This window comes from Magallana gigas, chromosome 9 (genome assembly GCF_963853765.1).
Source record: "Magallana gigas chromosome 9, xbMagGiga1.1, whole genome shotgun sequence".
NCBI classification, from domain to species: Eukaryota; Metazoa; Mollusca; class Bivalvia; order Ostreida; family Ostreidae; genus Magallana; species Magallana gigas.
Genome location: NC_088861.1, coordinates 29,390,553 through 29,417,828, shown reverse-complemented (window position 1 = coordinate 29,417,828; position 27,276 = coordinate 29,390,553). Strand labels below are relative to the sequence as shown.

Genomic DNA, 27,276 nt, shown 5'->3' with positions numbered 1-27,276 from the left:
TTCAATAAATACTAAATGATATTTTTGAGTATCAACGTATTTACAGAAATGTGATGGACGATGCAATTGCGGACTGTAAAATCATCACGTTGGTTGTAGTTGAACATCAAACGTACTGCCATCGACGTCTTGCCAGTTCCTTCTTTTCCAACTAAGATAACGCATTTGTATCCCTTTAACAATTGTTCTACTTTTCGGTATATTTATGTTTCGGTGAAGGAATTATTTTCTTTCCTAGAGTTTTCCAAATAAGATTTAGTTTGACCTACAACATTATGTTCAAATTTCAATATGTTGTTCTGTATCCAAAACATTTTACATTACGTATGGTGTATGTTTCAATTGAAAATTCAAAATAAACTGCTATTTAAATGCATAATTTATTTTAAAAATTAGTTTACCTAAATTAACATCATCCGTTTTACCTGGCTCTTTGTTTTCTGAAAGAAAATTGTTTATAAATATAAATGACGTTATGATGCTGATTTTAAATCATGTTATGATCTGAAGCTTTTATACACAACATTTATATAAGTTTGCCTTATTTTGAATAAGATAACACTGCAAGGATACATGTAAGTAATACATGTGTATGCATCGTTTTTAGCTCACCTGAGCTGAAAGCTCAAGTGAGCTATTCTGATCACATTTTGTCCGTCGTCCGTCTGTCCGTCTGTACACTTTTCACATTTTGAACTTCTTGGTAAAATGGGTAGGCATGACAGGGCCAGGGCAAAACAAAAGATTGACAGTTATTAATCTGCCAATATCATTAAAATTTTAAGATATTTACTGACCAGTATATTTATATTCGCTGTAAATATTGCTGCAAAATAATGCGTAATTGGAATTGATGATTGCCGATCTGCCCCGGCTTTTATTTTGCCCCGGCCCGGGTTTGCTTACCCATTTTACTAAGACTCGTATTCCATAATTCTAAAACGAGGTTCTTTGTTTAAAGCAGCCATGACACTATATGATAAATGGGTCGATCTGACAATGATGGATTTGTTTGTTGTGCAACAGTTCATGTACGAAGGGAATCTTTGAAACATGCAAAATACATTGGTGCCAATTTTGTGAAGTAAATTGAGGCTAAATATTTCAATGCGTTGACAGTTTTCACATATGACGGTGGTGTTAGCTTGTTGTGATTTTCGTTCCGTTTTCATTTATGCTTTGCTTTAACCTGGGAACGGTCGCTTGTATATCCTGATTTTTACGTATCGTATCAAACAGAGACTTCGGTAAATCAAACAGTTTACTGTTTACCTGCGCAAATTAAGTAACATCTGATGTATTAAGAATTAAGAACTAAAATGCAATGCATTTAGGCTATCGGTAATTCGGTATCATCTTTTGCGTAATGGTAGAATAATGCAATATGTTTTGTTGAGATGCTCGGCATTTTCTCGAGTTTATTCAGTTTAAATAGAGTTTAATATCGCTGACGGAAATATGTAGGTATATACATGTATATGATTCATTTTGAAAAATAAATTGTGTTCTTTATTTGTTATAGTGCATGTTTCTTGTGTTTAATTGTTTACAATTTCTATTTACTTACCATATTTGAGTGTTAAGCTTCGAATTAAAAGCAAGATACAAAGATTTGCTCACAATTCTATGCTTGTACACAGATCTGAGGCCTTTCATTTTTTTCCATTTTAAATGCCGAATAGGAAATACCAAGTTAAAGATCTTAAGCTGATTGAATAAACTCATGTGAACAAAATATGACTCAAACCTAGCAAAATTTTGAGCTCATGTTGCTTATAATTCTACGATTGACGCTGAAATTTTGGTTGATCATTAGAAATTCTATATGAATTAGAGTATGTTAAATACTTGTGCACAAAAGAATGATATGCTGTATATAACTACTCTCTGGGGCCCCCTCTTTATACAATGAATAATGTGAAATGTGAGTAAATAAAAACGACATCGTTAAAACAGTTTTCATAGTTCTGACACATTTCTGTTGCGGGGATAAAAGAATTATCGCTATTCCTAAGAAAATATTACAGCGGAAAAATATCCTGGTTTGTAGTCATTTGTTATTTTTGAATAAAAATGAAAATAATTGGTGGGCCATTATGATAGTAAATTAGAGTTATGTGCCTGTCAATACGGTAACATTGATTTTTATAGCTCTTTAACATGTCACGTGACAACATTTTTCATTCCAGTGTATTCATCAATCAAGTATGAGTAAAGTTATAAAAGTCACGAGTTTACGCGAGGTAAACAACAGTCATTTAATTATAATGGAGAAGACAACTTAAATTGTTGAATATTTTTAATTTGAGAAATTGAGCGCATTGAGGTGCATATATACTTCACATATATACATGTAGGATTTTATTGATAAAATACAATAACTATTATATTTTTAAAAAAAATACAATAACTTGTGAGTAGTTGAAGAAGAAAATGTACCTATATGCTCTCATATATTTTGATCGCTTTATTAAGTGGGGGAGGGGGCAGAACGAAAATACAGAGAATTAGAAATTATATAACAGTGTACCCCTACCAAATATATTGAGTTCTTTATCTTGCGTAGAATTTTCTTATTCTGAGTAAAAACAGTATTTCATGAAGGTACAATGTCAAAGATTACGTGTATGCAAAAATAAGTGTAAAATTCGAATACTTTACAATATTTATTATTTTTGTTATTTTACCGAGGGCCATATGGCACAATATCTTTTGAACGCCCATTGTTGCTCAGGTGAGCGATGTGACCCCATAGGCCTCTTGTTTTAAAGTAGGAGGATGGGAACACACTCATCCCCAATATCTTTAAATGCCTAAACAGGTTTCTCAAATCCTATTCTGTGGGAAGGGAAGTAGTTCCTTATACTTCTTTTTTAATTAATTTTGTTATTTTTCCTATATTTCTTTAAAAAACTTACCAGGCTCATGAAAAAGTAGGGGCTCAACTCAATAAAATTCAATTTTATATCTAATCAAAGTACTGAAAGTACTGATAGACGGAAGCATGATTGCAAGTTGTCAATGTAATAGTGTTATAACTATTTTCTTTTTAAGAATTCGTTTGATAACAGAAAACACCATTCTAATGTGTCAATTAAGGTATAAACATGTAGTTAATCTGGAAATACTCAGTTACTGCACCAGATTAGTCAGGATCATGCCTTCAATAAAGATTAGATGAGAAAAGCAATTTAAACATCAAAACATCTATTTTGTGAAGTACATTCGTATAACAATTAATATTTATATGCAAGCTGAAATTACAGGAATACATTTTCATTTATTATGCCAATTTATTAAAAATTGTCATTTTGACATCAAAATGATGAAAGAATATTATAGTACTAGAATTTAGTAAACTGAACTTCTGAGACTGCAGTATTTAATTCTTTACAATAATGTTTCACCAATATACAGAAGTTACATTTGTACATCACTTGATTACAGTATTTTACACAATCAAGTAATCTGTGTGTCACTTTGCTCACCTGAGAAGCAATAGCCATTGAAAAATCAGCTTTTTAGAATAATACACAAAATATATGGACAATGTGTAGTAAAAAAGGTAATCAATAAAGAGATTTTGAAGTTTTCTTAGTATATTCTCAAGTTTAACAGTAACAGGTTGATTTCAAAGTCATTTTATATGTGGAGAATTGCAGACCTCTAAATGACCCTCAGATTGCAGTTCATACATTTTGTTGACAAATGTTTAAAACTTAGAAAGAATGTATTTACTTACTGCACTGTACACCATACATATATTTACCAAATATCAAACATATATGCAAATGTTGAGAATGACAATACATATACAATGTAAAAGCCAAGTAATTTATGGATAACTATAGATTGATATTCAATAGTGTACAAATTATGTGTCCTTTACAATTGCTCGATGTTGTGCTGTCAAATCACAGGTCTCTAGCACTGAAGGCATTTGAACTTTTAACTTTTAAATTTTTATTTTAATACTAATGGAATCTTCAAGAGAAATTCCCCCATTACAGAACACAGACTTCCAAAGAATCCCTTTATAGCTGCAAGGCGTAATTGTGTTTTTGGAAAGCGTGTAATCCTAGAGAGTGCCATTTGTGGTATCAACAATTTCAATTCACTAGTGTTGACTTGCATCCATTATACCAATGACAGCTGTCTTTTTCAGCAGGATATTCTAAAATGTGTTGATGAAAATGAATAATGGATATGTTATCAAGCAATATTTCAATACAATATACTTGACCTCCAATAAAGAAAACATGGATTTAAAATAAAATTAATCTATAAAATATTTTGAATTTATGTGTGTTTTACCTTAAATAATTTATTTATAAAGGTATACATGTATTTTGCAAATAAAGGATGATATAAAGGATATAAGAAGATCACACAATATGAATTATCAATATTTGTGAGGTTATTTCGGTATATTACATACAAGTAATTAAAAATATAGTGATTGAACTGTAAATGAAATTTTAATTTTTTTTCCTCCAAAATTCCTCAGTTTATAATTGCATTTAAAACAAGAATATATATTATATTATTAAAGATATGACAACAAGATATATTTGTGAGTCAATGCTCACTAGTGATACCTCTGCTCTGATGCGTATACAAAAAAGCATAGTTAACTTTACATGTAAGGGAAGGTGACATTAAATATTTTGAAAAATGAATCCTACCGTATGGCTAGTGATGGGCAATCGGACCAAAAACCATAATCGATTATCGGAAATAATCGGACACATGTAATCGATTAATAATCGATTATAATAGGAATTATCATAATTGTTAAAAGTGAATGGCTTATTATAAATATAGCAGAGTTACAACTAATAACTTGTGTATTGATTGCTTCCTTTGATCAGAGTTAAGTAAATCTGAATTTCAAGTAACGAAATTTAGTTTATAATGTCTCCAAAAAAGAATGTTTTAAAATCTAATTAAATACTTTTAACATCACCACCAACACTCTGTATGCAGTTCTTAAAACTAGGGGCGTTTAGGTAACTATTGCTTTATCCTATAATTTTCTGCAGTTTTTAAAAATGATTTATTTGAAATAACAAAACACTTGATAACTATAAAAATCTGTAAGCGTATTTGAATATTGAAAAGAAAGAGTATTTTTCCAGTCATGCAATTTTTACACTGTCTGTGACTTGCTATCCAACTTGATATCCGTTTGAGGGTTTTTTTTTTAATTTGTAGAAAATAAAAAAACTCCCAGATATCTGACAATGTAACTCCTGAGGATGATCTCCTTTATTTCTCTGAAAATTGTTACTGTTCCCATTCACGCTATCAACTACCGCCATTTTGTTTTTGAAATGCAGATATTAAAATCGTAACCAAAAACTGACCAAATTCTGGATTTTTTTTTTTTGGTTAACGATGTCGGCGACTGTTATTTTAAAATCAATTAGCAGCATCGGGGGTTTCAGAACGATATATAATCGATCATCGGCGACAATCGTTTCATCACTACGTATGGCATGCCTTAACAAAGACCGAGTTAAAATTTCAAGCATCTGCGATTGTTGCCGAGAAATCTTTGACAAAATTTGTGTTATAGACAAACAGACACACAAGAAACAATATACCCCTCTCCTTCCAAGCATGGGTATAATTAGTCATACTTAAACAAGAAAACCACGGGGAATATTGTAATTAAATGTAGTTGTATTTACTAACCTTGAAAATGGTGTTAAGGCCATTAAGATGAGGATTCCAGCATATTTGAGATGCCCTGCTTCCATTTAGAAGTTGCAAATGTGCAATGTTTGTCCCTCTTTAAAAGTGCTGAACTGGGAAGCCAACACCGCATTTACAGCATCCGTCTTTTTCTTTGTTTTGCTTGAATTTTGCTGTGCACCCAAATTTAGCAACTCTCCCCTTCACCAAAAGAATGAAGAATGATGTTGGGCTCTCATTGTCTCCTCTTGTCAGTTAATGTAATCAGTTTCTTGACATTCATCTGAAAGAACAAATACATATAGAACAAATAAATATATGTTAGGTTATAACCTATAATCATTGTCAGGTATATAATTGAGTTTTTTTGGAATTGCAATTAATCATGAACATGGTAGATCAAAGATATACCGGTATGTAGTCAAAGTTCTCATGAATTGAAAATTTTAAAATTGTAAAAGAGGATGCAGTCATCAAAATTATCATATAAATTATGACGTAGAGAAATTTTCATAGGAAATCTAAGTCACTTTCATTTATAATAGAGTAATGATGACGTAATTCTGAGATACAGGTAAATATGGTAGGTAAAAGGATAAATCATGTTAATTCTTTTAAATGTTCAATTAAATATCTTTGTAATAGCCTATCTGGATTATTTATGATATCAACCAATTAATTACATCTTGTATGATACTTAAAAGCTGTATTTGAGATATTTTAGAGGAAATCCATTTGCATCATTCGTGAATCATTTTAAAACCAAGCTGAATATTGTAATTTTTTGTAAGCAAAAAATGAATGAACCCTGTATCATACAGTGCACTTCGTAACGTATTATAAAATCACTATATGAACTTATAAAAAGGAAACTTTATCTTCCGTTATATGTGGTTCCATTGTGCTAAATTGTAATCTTTAAAGAAATCATATAGGCCTCGCCTTGTACAGTAATCATAACTATAGACCGACATTTCAGAATTATCGATGAATGCCTAACACAAACAATATAAATTCTTTCATAAAATTTATGTACTTATCAGAGATTTCTCTTATTCTAACCCCCGCTTTTACACTGTGACATGCTTCCTCCGCACGTCACAATATACAAGCGGGGATAAGAGTCAGAGGACTTTCGCATTAAGAAAGTACCAGCTCCTCGATCAAGAAAACGTTATCACCATTATTGTAACACGAAAATCTAAAATGACGAGGCAAACGTTTAAACAATGAGAAATAACACATTAGTTACCTAACTTACCTTACTATGTCGAAGATGGACAGTCACCAGTTGTTCTCAACGCGGGCTTGTTCACAAAATGTTTACACTGCATATGCAGTATTGTCCGATATTACTACGCGAAACGTTGGCATGTTTACAAATAATTTATATGCATGGTATCATTCTAATAATCTTTTTTAAATAGATTTATACACAACGTTGTTTTAAGAAAAGCATTCAGTACCTGTTTCCCTATCAATTTTTCCTTTTGTACTCATAAACACGCAATTTCAAATTGAACTATTTTTTCCCTCGCAATTTCATCTACAGGCATCAGACTCCGTGCTTATCCTTTGTTTATAAATGTCGCATACCATCGCAAGAGTTATCGTTCGTTCCTGTACTATAAAAAACGTAAACTCATAGATCTACCACTTGCTATCTTTGCTATAGGCATTTTCAATGGATAATTGAACACTATGAAGTATAAAGTTTGAGACATACCACAGTTCTATTATCAATATTAAACGATAGAACAGATAGAGCTACCATAAAAAAGGGCAGGAATTTGACCTTTGATTTAGATGGTCATAAAAGCAATTGCAATAGGCGCTTCCGCCTAAAAAGTTAAGAAAAATGTCTGTTGCGAGAAAAAAAGTGTCCTCTCCCCGTCCCCGCTCCCCAATACTATGTGTCAGGTGTATACTGTTACCAAAGAGCAAGATGATTTCATATTTACTAAGTTTACCATTGAATTCGTTTGACTATGAATGCAATCAGTAACAAAATTATAATGAAAGTACTGAGAGTACTGAAATACGGGGTCTTGAAAGTTTGAATTTGTAATTGTCCTGGATTTCCTCGAATATGCTTCCAAAATTTATGAGTTTGAATTAGTTGTTACAATCTAAGGTTATTCGGCTTTTTTTGCAATTCTCTGATACTTTGTCTAAATTTTACTCAATCCCGGCCTTCATAATTGTTGAAAATTGACACAACGGTATATTATGTAAAATAAGACCCCAAGGAAAAATTTTTTAAGTTACTAATAACCGGGAAAATCAAACAACTATATCAAAGTAGATGATTTTAATCATTAGATTTATTCAATTTTTTGATCCAAGGGAAAATCCACAAGTCGGACGGTATCCGTAATAAAAGTTTTATGAAAACCCCGAAAACTCTAAAACTGCTGAATTCACAAAGTGAACATTTGTATACCGATAACAAACACAGGCACTTGACGTTAGAAATATTTTATTGCAAGAAGATTCCAAGAACTTTGAAAATAAAAAGATTTGTCGTGGTCGCCATTTTGATTTTTAAGACCGACTTATCTGATACGATTTTCTTCATTTGCGATTCATGCAAAATTAATAGGTAAAAATAAATCCGTTCGCCACTTACTACTTTTTGTGTAAACTCGTGCATCACCTACACAAATTACGATACAACCGTTCCTTTCATTAAAAATCATACTCCAAAAATCAGAGATTGTCAACTCCGCAATTAGCGTGTAAATGTTACGGGACCAACCTTACTTTGAGAACTACAAGTGCAACAGCAATCTTGTATGTCATTAAATTTGAACCTGTTAGTGAACATGAACATGAATCTGTAAATATTTTAAGCATGTTTTATCAACGAAATATTTACAAAAACTCTTTATTTAGTTTTTAAATTACTTTTTTAAAACTTATTGACTTTTCACAAAGTAATGGTAATGAATTACTTTACTCATGTAATGGTAAAGTAATGCATTACTTCAAGAAAATTAAGTAATGGTAATGGTAATTTAATGCCCTTATTCATGAAGCAATGGTAATGTAATGCATTATTTTACAATGTAATTCACCCCAAGCCTGATTCCAACTAAGCCGGAAAACATGAACATTAACATTTAACTTGGTTCTTCAATCGATAAGATTGTATATATTATATGATGTGTAGGTCTTCCAAAATGTATACTCTATTATAGATGTTGCTTACAATGCATTGTTTAAAATTTAAATTCAGTTTAATCAAATAAAGAGCCAACGAACGAGAAGGCAAATTCATACTTGTTTTTATTTTGTCTGTACGAAATTCCTTTAGAGACGAACAGCAGTCATACCGCAAGTAGACTGGAAGCCAATGAAACACCTATTTAATTTGTAAACCATCTGTGTACAACACGTCCCAATTTTAACTTCGGTTTGCGCATGAAGTTTGGTAGTATTCAGGTGAAAGATTAATAAAATTCACAACTTTTCAAAAATGGCACATTGCGTGTGGAACTTTAATTTCGATTCCACCATCAACCTCTTCTATTGATTAATGAGCTCGTACACCAACTGAATCGTCAACGGCGCTGTGCATTCAGTTACGTAACTCATTCCACATTTGAACCCGAGCAAGAATATTTTGATCAATAAAACTATTTGTTTATTTTCTAAATAGAATTTTGGTTATACACAGAGGACTTAAAAAGATTTAATGCGTGTTTTATGATACATATCTACTGAAATGCATGAAAACTTTCTGCACTATTTTCTTACGCGTAGACTCAATTCATGTGTTATACGGGTGCCTTCCGGTTTGAGACTTCGGCTGACAGTAAACCAATAGACGGGGTCACGTGACCCCGTCTAAAAACTGTATGATTATACTTGCACTAAATAGTACATGTAGTAATGTGTCAATTGCACTCAGTCTGATATTCTTAAATATAATTTGTGATTTTATTCTAAATATTTATTATTTTTAAATTACACACACACACACACACACACGCACACACACACACACACACACACACACACACACACACACACACACACACACACACACACACACACACACACACACACACACACACACACACACACACACACACACACACACACACATATATATATATATATATATATATATATATATATATATATATATATCAAAAAAAAATTATATTTAAGATTATCAGATTGAGTGGAATTAAAAACGAACCCTTATGCTTGTTTTTTGCTTTCAAGTGGGTTGATTTGGTCCAAAACTGACATACTTTGAAAAAAAAATGTTCAAAATGCGTATTTTTCAAAAACGCATTACCACATGTAAGTTGTGACTTTCATGAAAAATACGTGTCAAACAGTGACATTTTCTATTATCGTTTGTTAATAATATGTATATTGCCAAAATTTTACCAGAAAGTGTCTTTTTAAAGTTTTTTCTCATATCCATCAATTCTTCTAATATCAGATCCGTCTTCACTGTAAAAAAGAAGTGTATTTTAAACAATGTTATTAAACTAGGCATATACTGCTTGGCATATCAAAAAGTGTCGAAAATGTTCTTTTTTATGTTAGATAACACATTGGTTTTGCACTTTCTTAAAAAAAACATTTTAACTTTTCAGCAATATATTGCCCCGTTTTAAATGTATTGTAATGTATATTCGTTAATTTATACAAAACTCTCCAAAAAATTTGAATTTATAACAACAAATTACCTCATTACCTAAAATTTAGCAGAGGACAACACTTTTTAATTTTCAGTTGTTTATTAACAGGAGTTTGTGTCCACAGTCAAAATAAAATTTAAATTAACTTTACTATGCGATATGGCAAATTTTGCTTACTACATAAGACCCTCTATTACTAATCTTAAAAATATTATATATTGTCGAAGTGACTGTTTACTTTTGAAAAGTACTCAATTAATAATTACAAATTTTCAGTATTTTTTTTTAACAGGAATTTGTGTCTGCAGTCACAATGAAATTTAATTGAACTTAATTATGTAATATGAAAAATTTTTCTTACTACATAAGGCCCTCTTTTACTACATCTTAAAGCTGAACACCGCTCCTAAATAGATACCAGGCCCCGCCGTCACCAACTTTCCTCAAGTCATTACTCAGCCTCAAGTCTGAGTTTTTACCTCAAATTCATGCACTTTTCCTTTAAGGTTTTGAGTTGAGGACTGAGCTGAGGGATTTAAATATTTTGGTGACGGCGGGGCCTGGTATATAAACCCTTTGATTTTATTACACCCGATTGCACACCTAAGACTCGTGGTCGACGTGTAGTATTCCTTTCGTGATCTTTGGAATTTCTGCATTTTATTTTTATTTTATGTGCATATTATGTTTGTAAATTACATTTTGACCAGTTTGATTGATGTTAGTGTTCTCCTGGCATGAAAAAGGTACGTAAAACTTGATAATATCATCGCGACCGACTAACACGGCGAGGCAAGATGTACGTCTACATAGGCGAGACCTTAACAGCAAAACACTTTAAACTGCTATGAGGTCTATACTATTACATGTAAACGTTGTTTATTACTATGTTCAAAAATATATTTACCCTCCATTTCGATAAGATCATTCCATTTTCTCTCCAATTCTGTCAGCTGCAGCAATAAATTTTTCGACTTTTGGTCCATTGTCATCGTTTTTAAATTAAGTATGTCCGCTTTGTAGGTAGTAGATACGGCAAACTGGCCCAAAGACTCATAAATCTTGTTCACGGCAAACTCTAAATCGGTCCACAATTCTTCAAATTTCGAATCTTGAAGTTTTGCTTCTGTAGCATGTGCAAAAAAGATATTTCTGCATCCTCGAATTGTTTCTATGGCAGCAAGAAGACTTTTATCACCAGGTGCTGGTGTTTTTCCCCACTTAGTTTTGTTGTTAGGATTTGGTTCTATTTTATCAGGACATACATTTCTAGCAATGGAATACATCATTGTAAAGTCAAGTAAATGGTACTTTACGAAACCATTGGATGGAAACAATATTTTCTTTTGACTGTCATGCAGGGTCTTAAAATTTTGTCGATGTTTGGCAATTGTTTTAGTTAGAATGTCCTCTTTACTACTTATTTTGCATCGCAGTAGGTCTCTCATAGCATCTGAACAAACATCTAGTAGGAGACAGGCAAGTCTAAAAAAATTAATAGCATCATTTGATGCACCATGTGGCTCACTTGTTGCCTTTCTATCTTCGATTTGCTGATGCTCGAATATTTTGCCCGGGCTTGAAAAAAAATGTTTGAATATTATTTTATTGAATCATTCAAATAAATTCCGTTAATATACATTAATAGTATGTTGGGACAATATAACAAATGCTGCTATTACCTGCTGTATTCAGGATATGGTTTCTCTGCAGGTTTCTCTTTTCCGTGAATGGTGCCCATTATAAAAGGTTATGTCAAAGTTACTGTGTTAGATTTCGGTCTTCTGTATCTGTGTACCTGTTTTCTGTAACTCTTGCGTGTTAACACTTTTATGGCTAAGTCCCGGTTACAGGTCCAGCTTTGATAAATTAAAAACCACTATTTAATATATTACCTTTATTTTCAAAAGACAACTAGAAAACTGACCAGTCAAGAAGGGCCCCGCTATGACAATTAATATACAGAAGTGAAAAAAACTTTGAATTCCATCCTCTTTATATTAACAATGATGAAAAATAAATGCCCGGCATAAGATGTAAAGAACTGCAATATATAGGATCTCATGATTTGTAGTTGGATATGATTTTCATCCAACAATTAAAGTGTTAAACTGAGGGGTAAAAATATAAGGGTGCAGCTCATGGAATGAGAGTTTAATTTGATTACATTAAAAAATACTAGATGCTGTCATTAGACAGTAATACCCGCACCATGTGTTTGCCCCTAATTAACACTGTTTTGTACCAGTTTAATTAAAAATAAAGGCTACATGCAAGCTCCGGTAATACAATTAAAATTTATAATTTTCATAACTGAAGGATGAGATCCCTTCCCATATGATAATACACATCGTGACATGAGCAGCACTTTATGTGCAATTTGGGGTAGAACTGTTTGCAGTGAATTAGTTAGGGGTCCAGAACCCCCCCTCCCCATGAAAATTCATTTATATCAATTGTAAAATTACCAAAAATACACATTGGACCCCAGTGCTCTTACAGACATGTAAACGCTTTAACCCATTGCGCTTCAATGCTACATGTAGGTAACATTATTTGGGGGGTAAATATTTAATCAATATTTAATATACTTTATTGTTTATCTCAATAGAAAGTATACATGTACATCACAATATGCAGGTGTCCTGCACCACCTTAAAGCTGTTATTTACCTTATAAAATAGTGCAGGTGGATTTGAAGAATAGGTCATAAAAATACATGCATGTTACAAATGAATGATCTTTGTCTGAAGTTACGTACACAACACAGGTCTGCATGTCTCATTAGCGGGTACTAGTTTTACCCAGCTCTTCGATTAGATGGGATACATGGGTGTTGCTAAAACGCGGAACGGAAAACGGAATGGAAAGCGGAACGGAAGGGAAAACGGAAATCTTATCTAATGTTATTTACCTCATAGATTTGTTAATCATGCTAAAACGATATACTTTATGTACCATTTTAATTTTTTTTGAAAGATTAGCAATATTAGATTATTTATTCAAGAATATTTATTTCCTCAAAATTAACAGTACATGCATTGACCACTATATTCTGTCCCAAAATATCCTCGATTCACTGTTTGCTGTATATTTATTAATACCTCAGGGTTCAAGCGATTCTCTTTTAGAAGCATTAAACATTCTCATTATTCTTTCTTTAAAACGTCCTCTCTAGCTTATCAGCTGGTATAAATACACGGCTAAAAATAAAGAAGTCTACGGAGTTTTGCATTTCAACAGACCCGGATGATAGTGTTGAAAAATTGTGCAAGGTCATCTGAGTGACTTCCAAATGGAGAAAAGATGTCAACATTTTCCATTATAAATCGTCCAAATGTGCTGCATGAATATTTTGGGATCGACAGACTATAGTCCCAATATATAATCGGAACATCAAACCAGGCAACGTCTAGAGCTCTCTATTTGGATCATATGTATATAGCTGGAGGGATAAACAACTGCCAAGAAATGCAAACGTAAACAAAATTACATTGCTAAAAATACTAGTTCCACAAATTACCGGGTATTTTAATGTTTACTGTATTTTAATTTTTAATGTCATCAGTCCTACGGTTTTTTTCTTCCATCTCAATGATACTGTATCGTCTGTATGATAAAAGATCGTCTAGAACACCGAAAATTCAATTTTGATGTAAGTATATACATGTACATCATATTTGAAATATAAAAATACTCAAAACACGCATAAAACGCTTTCACTAACTGCGTACGTTACGCTGATATGCTAGCAATACCACATAAGAAAAATAAGTAAAAAGTTATAGCTAATTTGCTCGTTTAATCATGTTAATGTTTCACAATTCATATACATTTGATTTTTCCGTTTCCGTACTCAACTAAAGCCGAATGAATACAATGCTATAATTGATTATAGACATTCATATGAATATTAATAAGATAACAATGTGTTGATAATCATTCATTAGATATAAATAAAAGATACAAAGTAAATCGTTTCTGGCCAGTCTATACCCTTTGTAAGCGATAAACGTAATGATATTTTCCATTCCGTTCCGTTTTCCGTTCCGCGTTTTAGCTACACCCATACATGCATGTCTGTGTTTTCCGTATGCAGAAAAGGATTATTTAAGATCAGCTAAAGGAATTCATTATTGTGTTTTAATTGGATTATCATTATGATGTTGACCAATTTAGGTAAGCATAATACATGTAGTAGCAGTAGCACAATATAATGAGATGCCAGCATACATATATAAGTTCTACTTTCACTTTCTAAATGTGATCTCCCTTTGACAGCATACTGTATCATCGTCTTTTAATATTTAAATAAGCTTATCATCGTTACCTATCCTATCGCATTTGTAAAGTTTCTGTCATTTTAGTTGCAAAAGTTATTTTTTTTTTCATTTGTCAGACTGCATGCAGTATTGAGTTGACCCCGTATTGACCCTGTATAAACAATTTCTTATTAAATTTGTGTATTACATGTAAGTAGGTGTAGACATTTTTATATGAGTTATAATAGGAAGGAAGGAGTATTTCTTTCTTAATGTATTATAATGCATTAAAAACAATGTAGGTCAAGGGATGACCTTATGGGACTGTTCTGACCCCACGAAACAGGAAAATACAAAATATCTTCTAATGTCATTATGATGCATCAAATGGTGTAAAGTACATTAATGACCCCCAGGTGTTGTCTTTAACCCCCCCCCCCCCCCCCCCCGCCTTTATGAAATAGGAAATGATATGATACACTGTATATTTTGTTAACTTCTGAGATCTGAGATCCTCATCCCTAAACCATATAATTTATTTTTGCTCTTTGTGTCATTGCGCATAAAATTGTATGTAGATTATGCCCCCTTGGAGACACCCTGACATTTTAGAACTAGAAATAATAATGTATTTTATCTTATTCATATGTTATACAGTAGTGTTTGATCCATGTGGGTAAATCCTAGCCTAATGATGTCACTGCTTTGTTTAGGAGACTTTACAATTGCCCCAAATAGGCGAATACACATGGAAGTGATGCATATAACATTTTGTTTATAAATCTTAAAAATTGAATTAAGCAATTTCCAAAATGTTAATGTGAATTACAAGAGAAAATTAAAGCAATCAAGAAATGATTTAAAATTTGCTACTGTACACATGTAAGAATGTATTAAGAAGACTGAATCTTTATAACCAGGTTAGATTGGGGGGGGGGGGTGAATGTGGAGTATAAACATTTATAATTTGAATCGTTTATTGTTATTAATTTTAACTTGTCAATAAATACTACTTATTGATCCCAAGGTAGAAATATGACCTCTGATCATATCTCAATAGATCATTTGTCAATTATGCAAGGTGTAATATAATTTTTTTTAAGAATAACATTTTTTACCAGTTTATAAAAGTTTTTAGACACCCAAATTATATTTTGATTTTAATAGATCATTCGACAAGGGAGGGGGGGGGGGGGGGCAGTTTATATTTGAGTTTGTTTGGGAGTGGGGGTTCCAAGTCATATATTTGACAATTTTTTTAATGTAATTTAAAATAAGACTAAGCCATATATACTACAGTCATGAACATGAATAGACTATAGAACAAAACACAAACTAATACATGTACATGTATATATACATAGGAAGTATTACAAAACAGATGATTGATCTATATATGGGTGGTTCTTAAATTGAATCATATATCATGTACATATTATATTATTGTTTCTTTGTTCAAGGCATTTAAGATGGTATGTAGGTCATGATCCCAAGTGCTCTTCCTGAAATTATTAAATATCATAAAAACCATTGAGATCCCCACCTTAATCCAAAGATATTATTCCTCCTTAGGTCATGCAGGCGCATCAGATCATTATGGCATGTAAGTCATGACCCTAAGGGGTCATCCTGACCCCCTTAGAATCAGAAATTGTCAATTATCTTAAAATTATTGATGTTTGATGATCCTATCTCTATTTAATCTTTATTATTAAGTCTCCCGAATGAAATTTGGAGACTAATTGTTTTCGTACGGTTCTTAATACGGTACATGTATTATTATTCATCTTCTTTTTCTTCTTTCCTGCTCTGAACTTGTTTCTCAGAGATGGCTGAACAGAATTGTACAAAACTCTAGGATATATGATAGACCTGCATATCTAGTAAGGCCTGCATATTTAGTTGTGCACCCTGGTTTGATTTTTCTCATTTTGGGTTAGACAACCACTTTTCGGGGGAGGGGGGGAGGGGGGTGTCAAAAGGGTGGGGGGTCTAACATTGAACCTTGTAGGAAGAATCGTAGACTCTATTGTAATTGGTAACTTGAAAACCGACAAAGATAATAATATAGGGTTTTCATAATCATATATTGGCTGTTACTGGCAATATATAGGGTTTATTAGATCTGACCCCTGGGGTCATCCCAACCCCCCAGGAATTTGAAATTACCATATATCTCAGAAACTGTTATAATCATGACCCCTAAACCATATATATTCATGTTTCTGATGTCAAGGAGCATCAAATGTTATGTAGGTCATGGGCCCTGTGGGTGGTCCTGACCCCCTCAAACAGCAAGTCCCTTAATATCTTCAAAACAGTTGAGATCCCCACCCTTAAACCATATATATTCTTGTTCCTTGTGTCAAGGGGCATCAAACGGTATGTAGGTCATGGGCCCCGGGGGTGGTCATGACCCCTCTTGAACAGGAAGTGCACGAATATCTTGAAAACGGTTGAGATCCCCACCCCTTAACCATATATATTCTTGATCCTTAAAGGGCATCAAAAGGTATGTACCGGTAGGTAATGGGCCTCAGGGTTAAATTTAATTTTTCAAAACTGTAATGCACATCTATGGAACAGTTCCTATCATATCCCAAGATATGATGTGTCTATCCATTAAATCATAAAAGGAGTTCTAGGATCTATGTTTTTTTGAAGTGATAAACGTCAATTTTCTGCTACTTTTTGACTCCCTGGATGAAATTTAAATTTTGAAAACCTTACTGCACATCTATAGAACAGTCCCTATCATATCCCAAGATATGATTGTCTATCCATTAAATCATAAGAGGAGCTCTTGGATCAATGTTTGTTTTTTTAGTGATAAACGTCAATTTTCTGCTACTATTTGACTCCCTGGATGAAATTTAAATTTTTAAAACCTTATTGCACATCTATAGGACAGCCCCAATTATATCCCAAGAGATGACGTAGCTACTCCAAAAGTTGTAAGAGGAGTTCTGGGAACCGTATTTTTTTTGCAAAAAAACGTCATTTTTTGTTGCCCACTGATCCCCCTAATAAAAAAAAAAATTCTGGAACCTGATCACGCCTCAATATGACACCCCCAATCATATTCTAGAAGATCATTTGGCTACTGCCAAAAAAAAATGACGTTTTTGAAACCAGTTTTTTTGTAAAAAAACGTCATTTTTTAGCCATTAAATGACCCCCAGGACAAAATTGAAAATTCCGAAACCTTATTGCGCATCTATAGGATACCTTAAAATATATTCCAAAAGATGATTTGTCTACTGTTGAAAATGTAGGAGGAGTTCGAGGAAGAAGGTTTTTTGTGAAAAAACGTCATTTTTTACCAATTATTTGACCCCCAGGACTAACAGAGAATTTTTGAAACCTTTTTACAAAACAACATGATACCCCAAATCAAACTCCAAGAGTTCAGTTTGCTGGTTTATAAGATGTAAGAGCAGTTTGAGAAAGTAAAACGTGACAGACGGACGGACGGACGGACGGACGGACGGACGGACAGACGGACGGACGGACGGAACAGGGTAACAACAATATACCCGAACTTTCTTTAGAAAGTGCGGGTATAATGATCTGGTATTTGACAAACACCAAACGTTTTATTCTCTAAACCAGTTAAAGCACTATGGGTAGAATGCTATTCAATATAAATGTATAAGCCTTCGGTTTCGTAAATATGCAAAGCCTCAAAAACTTTCTGAAGAAACCACTCTGCAATAGTTGTTAACGATTGATTAATCAATGACGATCATACGCTTTGTATCTCATATTTCTTTAAAAAATCGATATCCATTAAAACATTTTTTGATAGAAAAACTTAAACGTATACGGGATGTTGCTTTGCAAATTAAACTAGATGCTGTCATTAGACAGTAATACCCACACCAAGTGTTTGCCCCTAAATAACACTGTTTTGTACCAGTTTAATTAAAAATGAAGGCCACATGCAAGTTCCTGTTATACATTATATAAATAGTGCCTGTTTGGGAGGGTAACAGTTGAAATTGACACCCCGAGGAAACCATTGTCAACCGAAGCGAAGCGGAGGTTGACAATGGCTTTCGAGGGGTGTCAATTTCAACTGTTATCCTCCCAAACAGGCACTTATTATTTTATTATACTGAATGGCTTAATTTTAGAGATTTTTGTTTTACTGATTTTATATAGAAATGACGTGAATTCAACGGCAAAACCGTACGCGCATAATTTATGCGCATGTAACAATTTGTTGGGTTACCCGTCGCTAAGTGTGTTGCTAACGCTGAGGGTAATAGAACGGATTATCAACTGCGTCTAAACCAATGAGATTTCAGTATTTAACATGAAAGTATAATAATTAAAAATAACTATTTGCATAACTGAAGGATGAGATCCCTTCCCATATGATAATACACATGAGCAGCACTTTATGTGCAATTTGAGGTTGAACTGTTTGCAGTGAATTTTCAGTTAATCAATAATTATTACAAACATAATTAAAAATTAAATTATGCCCCCTCCCCGTGGCGGTTGCCGGATTGAGATTTGCTTCTGTGTGCCCAATGTACATCATCGTGTGCACAGATCTAGAGAAGGGGTGGGAGTGAGGGGTCCAGACCCCCCCCCCCCCCCCTGAAAATTCATGTACATGTATATCAATAGTAAAATTACCAAAAATACACCTTGGACCCCAATGCTCTTACAGACATGCACAGGAGCCAAGCCCGTTTTAACATTAATTTCAATGTAACCATATATAAAGAAAGGGGTCGAACTCCGACCCAGATAAAAAACTACCAGCTCGCTTCAAAAGACTAATAAATCAATTATTTTTTTACAACACTTGCAATATGCATATATTTATCAGAAAAGTAATGTCTAAGATACACTCATGCCGAATTTCAAGTTGATGGGTCTTAAAATAGCGGAGATATACGTCATTATTCTCTCGAAGTCGCCAGTTTATTTTTACTCGGACATTTACCGGTCCAGGGCTCACGATGGGATTTTGCCTATGACAGCAGCAGTAATGCAACAAGCCGAGAAAAATTCGCACTAATCTTTTAAAATCTCACATCAAACGCACGCTACTTACATCCTTAAATTCCGATAAAATTCCGTAAATACTCTCCAAACTGAACTTTTATTCTGCAGCCACATCAACTTCTGACCAGACCGGCCATTGTGATAGAAAATGTTTAAACTCAGTTTCATTGGTTAATATTCCTGATGGTCCAATCAGAATCAGTCTTTCTCGAAGACGTCAAAATGGCCGGTCTGGTCAGAAGTTGATGTGGCTGCAGAATAAAAGTTCAGTTTGGAGAGTATTTACGGAATTTTATCGGAATTTAAGGATGTAAGTAGCGTGCGTTTGATGTGAGATTTTAAAAGATTTATTAGGCTTTTGAAGCGATCTGGTAGTTTTTTATCTGGGTCGGAGTTCGACCCCTTTCTTTATTTATGGTTACATTGAAATTAATGTTAAAACGGGCTTGGCCCCTGTGCAGACATGTAAACGCTCTAACCCATTGCGCTTCAATGTTAGGTAACATTATTTTGGGGGTAAATATTTAATTAATATTTAATATACCTTATTGTTATCTCAATAGGACGTATACATTACAATATGCAGGTGTCCTGCACCACCTTCAAGCTGTTATTTACCTAATAAAATAGTGCAAGTGGATTTGAAGAATAGGTTATAAAAATACATGCATGTTACAAATAACTAATCTTTGTCTGAAGTTACGTACATAACACAGGTCTGCAGGTCTCAATAACGGGTACTAGTTTTACCCAGCTCTTCGATTAATTGGGTTCATGTGTACACATACATGTATGTGTTTTCTATATGCAGAAAAGGAATAGTTAAGATCAGCTAAAGGAATTCATTATTGTGTTTTAATTGGATTATCATTATGATGTTGACCAATATAGGTAAGCATAATACATGTAGTAGCAGTAGCACAATATAATGAGATACCAGCATACATAAGTTCTACTTTCACTTTCTAAATGTGATCTCCTTTGACAGCATGCTGTATCATCATCTTTTAATATTTAAATAAGCTTATCATCGTTACCTATCTTATCACATTTGTAAAGTTTCTGTAATTTTAATTCCAAAAGTTATTTTTTTCATTTGTCAGACTTGCAGTATTGAGTTGACCCCATATTGACCCTGTATTAAATTTGTGTATTACATGTAAGTAAGTGTAGACACTTATCATTTTTATATGAGTTATAATAGGAAGGAAGGAGTATTTCTTTCTTAATGTATTATAATGCATCAAATACAATGTAGGTCATGACCTTATGGGACTGTTCTGACCCCACGAAACAGGAAAATACAAAATATCTTCTAATGTCATTATAATGCATCAAATGGTGTAAAGTACATTAATGAGGTGTTGTCTTTATCCACCCCCCGCCCTTCTGAAATAGGAAATGATGATACACTGTATGAATTTGTTAACTTCTGAGATCTGAGATCCTCATCCTTAAACCATATAATTAATTATTCTTGCTCTTTGTGTCATTGCGCGTAAAATTGTATATAGATTATGCCCCCTTGGAGACACTTTGACATTCTAGAACTAGAAATAATAAATTATTTTAATATCTTATTCATATGTAATGTTTGATCCATGTGGGTAATTCCTAGCCTAATGATGACACTGCTTTGTTTAGGAGACTTTACAATTGCCCCAAATAGGCGAATAACACATGCATATAACATTTTGTTTTAATTATAAATCTTAAAAATTGAATTAAGCAATTTCCAAAATGTTAATGTGCATCAGGAGAGAAAAAGTAATCAAGAAATGATTTAAAATTTGCTACTGTACACATGTAAGAATGTATTAAGAAGACTGAATCTTTAGAACCACTGGTTAGATTGGGGGGGGGGGGTGGTGGGGGGGGGGGTGAATGTGGAGTAAAAACATTTATAATTTGAATCATTTATTGTAGTTATTATTTTTAACTTGTCAATGAATACTAGTTATTGATCCCAAGGTAGAAATATGACCTCTGATCATATCTCAATAGATCATTTGTCAATTATGCAAGGTGTAATGTAATTTTTTTAAGAATAACATTTTTTATCAGTTAAATTATATTTTGATTTTAATAGATCATTCGACAATTAAGGTGGGGGGGGGGGGAGAACAGTTTATATTTGAGTTTGTTTGGGGGTGGGGGTTCCAAGTGATATATTTGACAATTTTTTAATGTAATTTAAAATAAAACTAAGCCATACCACAGTCATGAACATGAATAGTATAGAACAAAACACAAACTCATACATGTATATATACATACGAAGTATTACAAAACATAGATGATTGATCTATATCTGGGTTCTTAAATTGAATTATATATCATGTACATATTATATTATTGTTTCTTTGATTAAGGCATTTCAGATGGTATGTAGGTCATGATCCCAAGTGCTCTTCCTGAAATTATCAAATATCATATTGATAAAAACCATTGAGATCCCCACCTTAATCCAAAGATATTATTCCTCCTTAGGTCATGGCGCATCAGATCATTATGGCATGTAAGTCATGACCCTACGGGATAATCCTGACCCCCTTAGAATCAGAAATTGTCAATTATCTTTAAATTATTGATGTTTGACGATCCTATCTTTATTTAATCTTTATTATTAAGTCTCCCGAATGAAATTTGGAGACTTATTGTTTTTTTAGGGTTCTTAATACATGTATTATAATTCTTCGTCTTCTTCTTTTTCTTCTTCCCAGCTCTGAACCTGTTTCTCAGAAATGGCTGAACAGAATTGTACAAAACTTTAGGATATGATAGGCCTGCATATCTAGTTGTGCACCATGGTTTGATTTTTCTCATTTTGGGTTAGACAACCACTTTTCGGGGGGGGGGGGGGTGTCAAAAGGCTGTGGGGTCTAACATTGAACCTTTTAGGAAGAATCGTAGACTCTGTTGTAAATGGTAACTTGAAAACAAACAAAGATAATAATATAGGGTTTTCATAATCATATATTGACTGCTACGTACTGGTTTGTTAGATATGACCCCTGGGGTCATCCCCACCCCAAGGAATTTCAAATTACCATATATCTCAGAAACTGATATAATTATGACCCCTAAACCATATATATTCATGTTTATGATGTCAAGGGGCATCAAATGAAATGTTGGTCATGGGCCCTGTGGTTGTCCTGACCCCCTCGAACAGCAAGTCCCTTAATATCGTCAAAACAGTTGAGATCCCCACCCTTTAACCATATATATTCTTGTTCCTTGTGTCAAGGGGCATCAAACGGTATGATGGTCATAGGCCCCGGGGGTGGTCATGATCCCCTCGAACAGGAAGTGCAGGAATATCTCAAAAACGGTTGAGATCCCCACCTCTTAACCATATATATTCTTGATCCTTAAAGGGCATTAAAAGGTATGTAGGTAATGGGCCTCAGGGTTAAATTTAATTTTTTAAAACCATAATGCACATCTATGGAACAGTTCCTATTATATCCCAAGATATGATGTGTCGATCCATTAAATCATAAGAGGAGTTCTAGGATCTATGTTTTTTGGAGTGATAAACGTCAATTTTCTGCTACTTTTTAACTCCCTAGATGAAATTTAAATTTTTGAAACCTTACTTCACATCTATAGAACAGTCCCTATCATATCCCAAGATATGATGTGTCGATCCTTTAAATCATAAGAGGAGTTCTGGGATCTATGGGTTTTTTTTAGTGATAAACGTCAATTTTCTGCTACTATTTGACTCCCTGGATGAAATTTAAATTTTTAAAACCTTATTGCACATCTATAGGACAGCCCCAATTGTATCCCAAGAGATGACATAGCTACTCCAAAAGTAGTAAGAGGAGTTCTGGGAACAATACTTTTTTTTTGCAAAAAAACGTCATATTTTGTTACCTACTGATCCCCTTAATAAAAAATAAATTCTGGAACCTGATCACACTTCAATATGACACCCCAATCATATTCTAGAAGATCATTTGGCCACTGCCAAAAAAAAATGACGTTTTTGAAACAAGTTTTTTTGTAAAAAAAAAACCCGTCATTTTTCAGCCATTAAATGACCCCCAGGACAAAATTGAAAACTCCGCAACCTTATTGCGCATCTATAGGATACCCTAAAACATATTCCAAAAGATGATTTGTCAACTGTTAAAAAGGTAGGAAGAGTTGGAGGAAGAAGGTTTTTTGTGAAAAAACGTCATTTTTTACCAATTATTTGACCCCAAGGACTAACAGAGAAGTTTTGAAACCTTTTTACAAAACAACATGATACCCCAAATCAAACTCCAAGATTTCAGTTTGATAGTTTATAAGATGTAAGAGTAGTTTGAGAAAGTAAAACGTGACAGACGGACGGACGGACAGACGGACGGACGGACGGACAGACAGAACAGGGTAACAACAATATACCCGAACTTTCTTTAGAAAGTGCGGGTATAATGAAAGCCCTGGATAGTATTTTAATGAAGTATGCGAGGTGTTTATATAACTCCCGTATATAAAGTAAGTGGTACATGGAAAATGACAATAACAAACTGTCAACCATCTTAAAAATCCATAAAACGAAATACAAATTCAAAGCAGAGGAACACGGATCTCTGAAAAGATAGAACTAGGATCAGGTGCCTAAGAGGAATGAGCATTCTGGTACATGTGACATCAACCCTATTAGATATCTGTAAATGTTTATGTATCTGTTTTTATATATGTAAATTTATCAGAGTAAAACAAAACAAAATGTCAACGAAGAAATCAAAGGTTTTTTCCCCAAATTCGACGAAGACCGTGATCTACCCCAGTCCTGCGTAAAAAAAAAAATTAGACTGATACGCCACAGCTTAATATTATAATTTGTCCGATCTTGGCGGAACGGCAATGACCTAAGTTTTGTGTTAGTTTTTTTTGTTTGATATGAAACGATAGAAATCAAATTCTGCAGTGAAAAGTTACCGACTTACAAAGATCAACAGAAGAAACCTATGATACCAAACGAATACTGTTCGCATTTATGAATGTTATGGTATCTTAATTTTTTTTTTCATAATTATAACAAGAAATCTGCGAGTAAATGCTTACTAGTTATACCCCCAATCTAATATTAATATACGTACTCATGTGAATAAAGTAAGTTCGGTTGAACAAAAATGCATTTACTTTGATTTCATTTTCATTTAAGGAGGCCAAATTGGGTTTTTTTGCGGGAAAACTACAATTGCTAAACTCTTTATTTTTAAACCATATGTCATTTACACCAACTCAAGTTCATTTGCGAAGTTTCGACCATCTGGTTCTTTTTAGGGGCCATGTCAAAAAACCCGTACATTTACTATAGGAATTTATAGGAAACTGTCACTTTCCGCTCTTTGAAGCAGATAAAAAAATACCACAATAGCTTTTTTTTCTAAAACTGTTATATATGATAAGTAATACCCTTTCCTAACTAATATGTTAAACATATTAAATTCTACCGTTTGGTTTTTAGTTGGGGCAATCTCAGAATATTTAAATGATTGCGCTGTGACACGTGGATGGGTCTATGAAAAACAGGGGTTCTCATGTTCATATATCCCCATTTCATAGTTTCTTTTACTGTTTTTTATTATCCATCCTAGAAGTTTTACTAATTTGATGTTGGGTGTATAATGCAAGGGTTTTATATTAATAAAGATCTTTTAATGTTATTTTAGTTTGTTGTTACTTCAATTATTTTAAAACCAATGCTAATTCAAATACTATTTGCAAAATCATAAAAAACATCCTTACACGTTGACTTAGTCAACGATTCTATTGAGGTACATAAGGATTAAAGAGACAGTACGCCTACGACGCATTTTATAAAAAAACCGACTTGAAAAAAAATCCGATCGGGTTCGGTATTTTTGTTCTTCTCATGAATGTATACACTTTCAGAAAATTACAAAGTTTTTCATGAAATAATTCTAATTATTTCATTAAAATTAATAATTACACATAACCTATCACATATTTCATCGCAACGTGCTACGGACTAAAGCCTTCTATACTCTTACGCATGCGTATTTAATGTAAACAAAACACATGCAGGGTTCGCGAAGATTCTCCTTGACATGATATGTCTTTTCTACTTCTCCAAGGTAAATATTGTTCAAAGTTTTTTAAATAACCACAGTTATTTTTTGTGTAAGCATGTATTTTCGGTGTTTATCATATGAGTTGCTACAACCTAAATTCAATTTTTGTAAATGAGGCCATTTGAGGGGTTATTTGACATATTTATGTCTGTTCATTTTAAAATGAATTGAATTGGTAAACCATTTATAAAATTATCGATTAAATGAGGATATGTTCCGTTTAGAGAGTCCTTTTAACCTCGTATACCATGATGACCGTAATCGGACGTAGATTTTGTAGTTTTCAGCACGTGTCAATTACTGTTTATCAAATTTCAAGTGGTACAAATAAACGATATATGATTATACCGGTTTGTAAGACCCTTAAATTTCCGGACGCTCATTATTACGTTAAAAAAGTATGTGAAAGGGATTTGTATGTATTTCAACTATTACAATCAACGTTATTTCTTATTTCCTAACGATAAAATAGGTAAATCTGAAGTTATTCATATGCATGTTCTCAGCTGTACTGTCTCTTTAAGTGAAAGTCGTGATAGATATAATCATCTATACAATCACATATGTAAATTCATTTGCAGGAGTTAAAAGAACTTAAAAAGATTTATTTGTGTAAACAATATCTGTCGATTGATAAATTCCCATTCATTTTAATTCAGTGTCACTACATGTATCATCTACTGTTGAAGTTTGAATCCGTATTGACCTAATATATTAACATAATCATCTGGGGTTTTTCCCCACATCATCTAATTAAGATCACTGTTCACAGTTCAGCCTAAACATGACTAATTACCATCCGGATTTGTTCCTTTCATTACCTCATTTTTATCATAATTTACATCCGGATAACATCCGAATGTATAAATCACCTCAGATTTGTGCACCTCAAAAATTTGCACCTCAAATGAGCATAGAATTGATCACTCTCTACTACTTATAATTATCAAATTGAAACATTGACCGCGTTAATTTTTACCAATAGCAGCCGTCTATGTACTACATCGTGCATTCAATGCTAGTCGAAATGATATGGCCGATCACTGCTTTTTGTGTTTCAGCACGGGCATTCGCCTAACACTACTGCGTAAATTGTTACTTTCGTTTTGAATAAATTCATGAAAAAATACGTATTAGATAATGCAAATAATCAATAAAGGAATACTATTGAATAACATAAAGTAAACGAGATCTTTTATAGCGTAACAAAAGGATAAAGGTTCACAAAGTTAAAAATTTAGCCTAAGACTTACGTATTGACATGCCCTGCTTGTCCCATATTATGCACTTCACATCATTGTTTGTAAAGGATAACTCTTAAGTATACATCATCATCTCTGTTACTTTTTCAACCAATCATATGCCGCTAAATATTCTATTTTTAAGTTTTGCATTGGTGGATCCAGGAAGGATCATTGGGACTTGCCAATGGAAATCAATAAAAATCATCAATATATATATATATATATATATATATATATATATATATATATATATATATATATATATATATATATATATTTATATATATAT

General features: G+C 33.0%; 1 protein-coding gene across 2 annotated transcripts; it reads right to left on the bottom strand.

Annotated features, from left to right (window-relative positions):
• Positions 1-7: 7 nt before the first annotated feature.
• On the bottom strand, positions 8-27,081 carry LOC136271339 (uncharacterized). 2 transcript variants are annotated; one of them, XM_066071198.1, is made up of 6 exons: positions 26,997-27,081; positions 12,041-12,217; positions 11,266-11,936; positions 10,102-10,167; positions 402-440; positions 8-265 (listed from the first exon to the last, which is right to left on the bottom strand). In XM_066071198.1, the coding sequence occupies exons 2-6, from the start codon at positions 12,097-12,099 to the stop codon at positions 204-206; spliced, it is 897 nt and encodes a 298-aa protein (XP_065927270.1). In that variant the 5' UTR covers positions 12,100-12,217; positions 26,997-27,081; the 3' UTR covers positions 8-203. The 2 variants fall into 2 exon arrangements, with proteins under 2 accessions (XP_065927270.1, XP_065927269.1); XM_066071197.1 differs by lacking the exons at positions 8-265; positions 402-440 and having other exon boundaries at positions 9,869-10,167.
• Between the last annotated feature and the right edge of the window lie 195 nt (positions 27,082-27,276).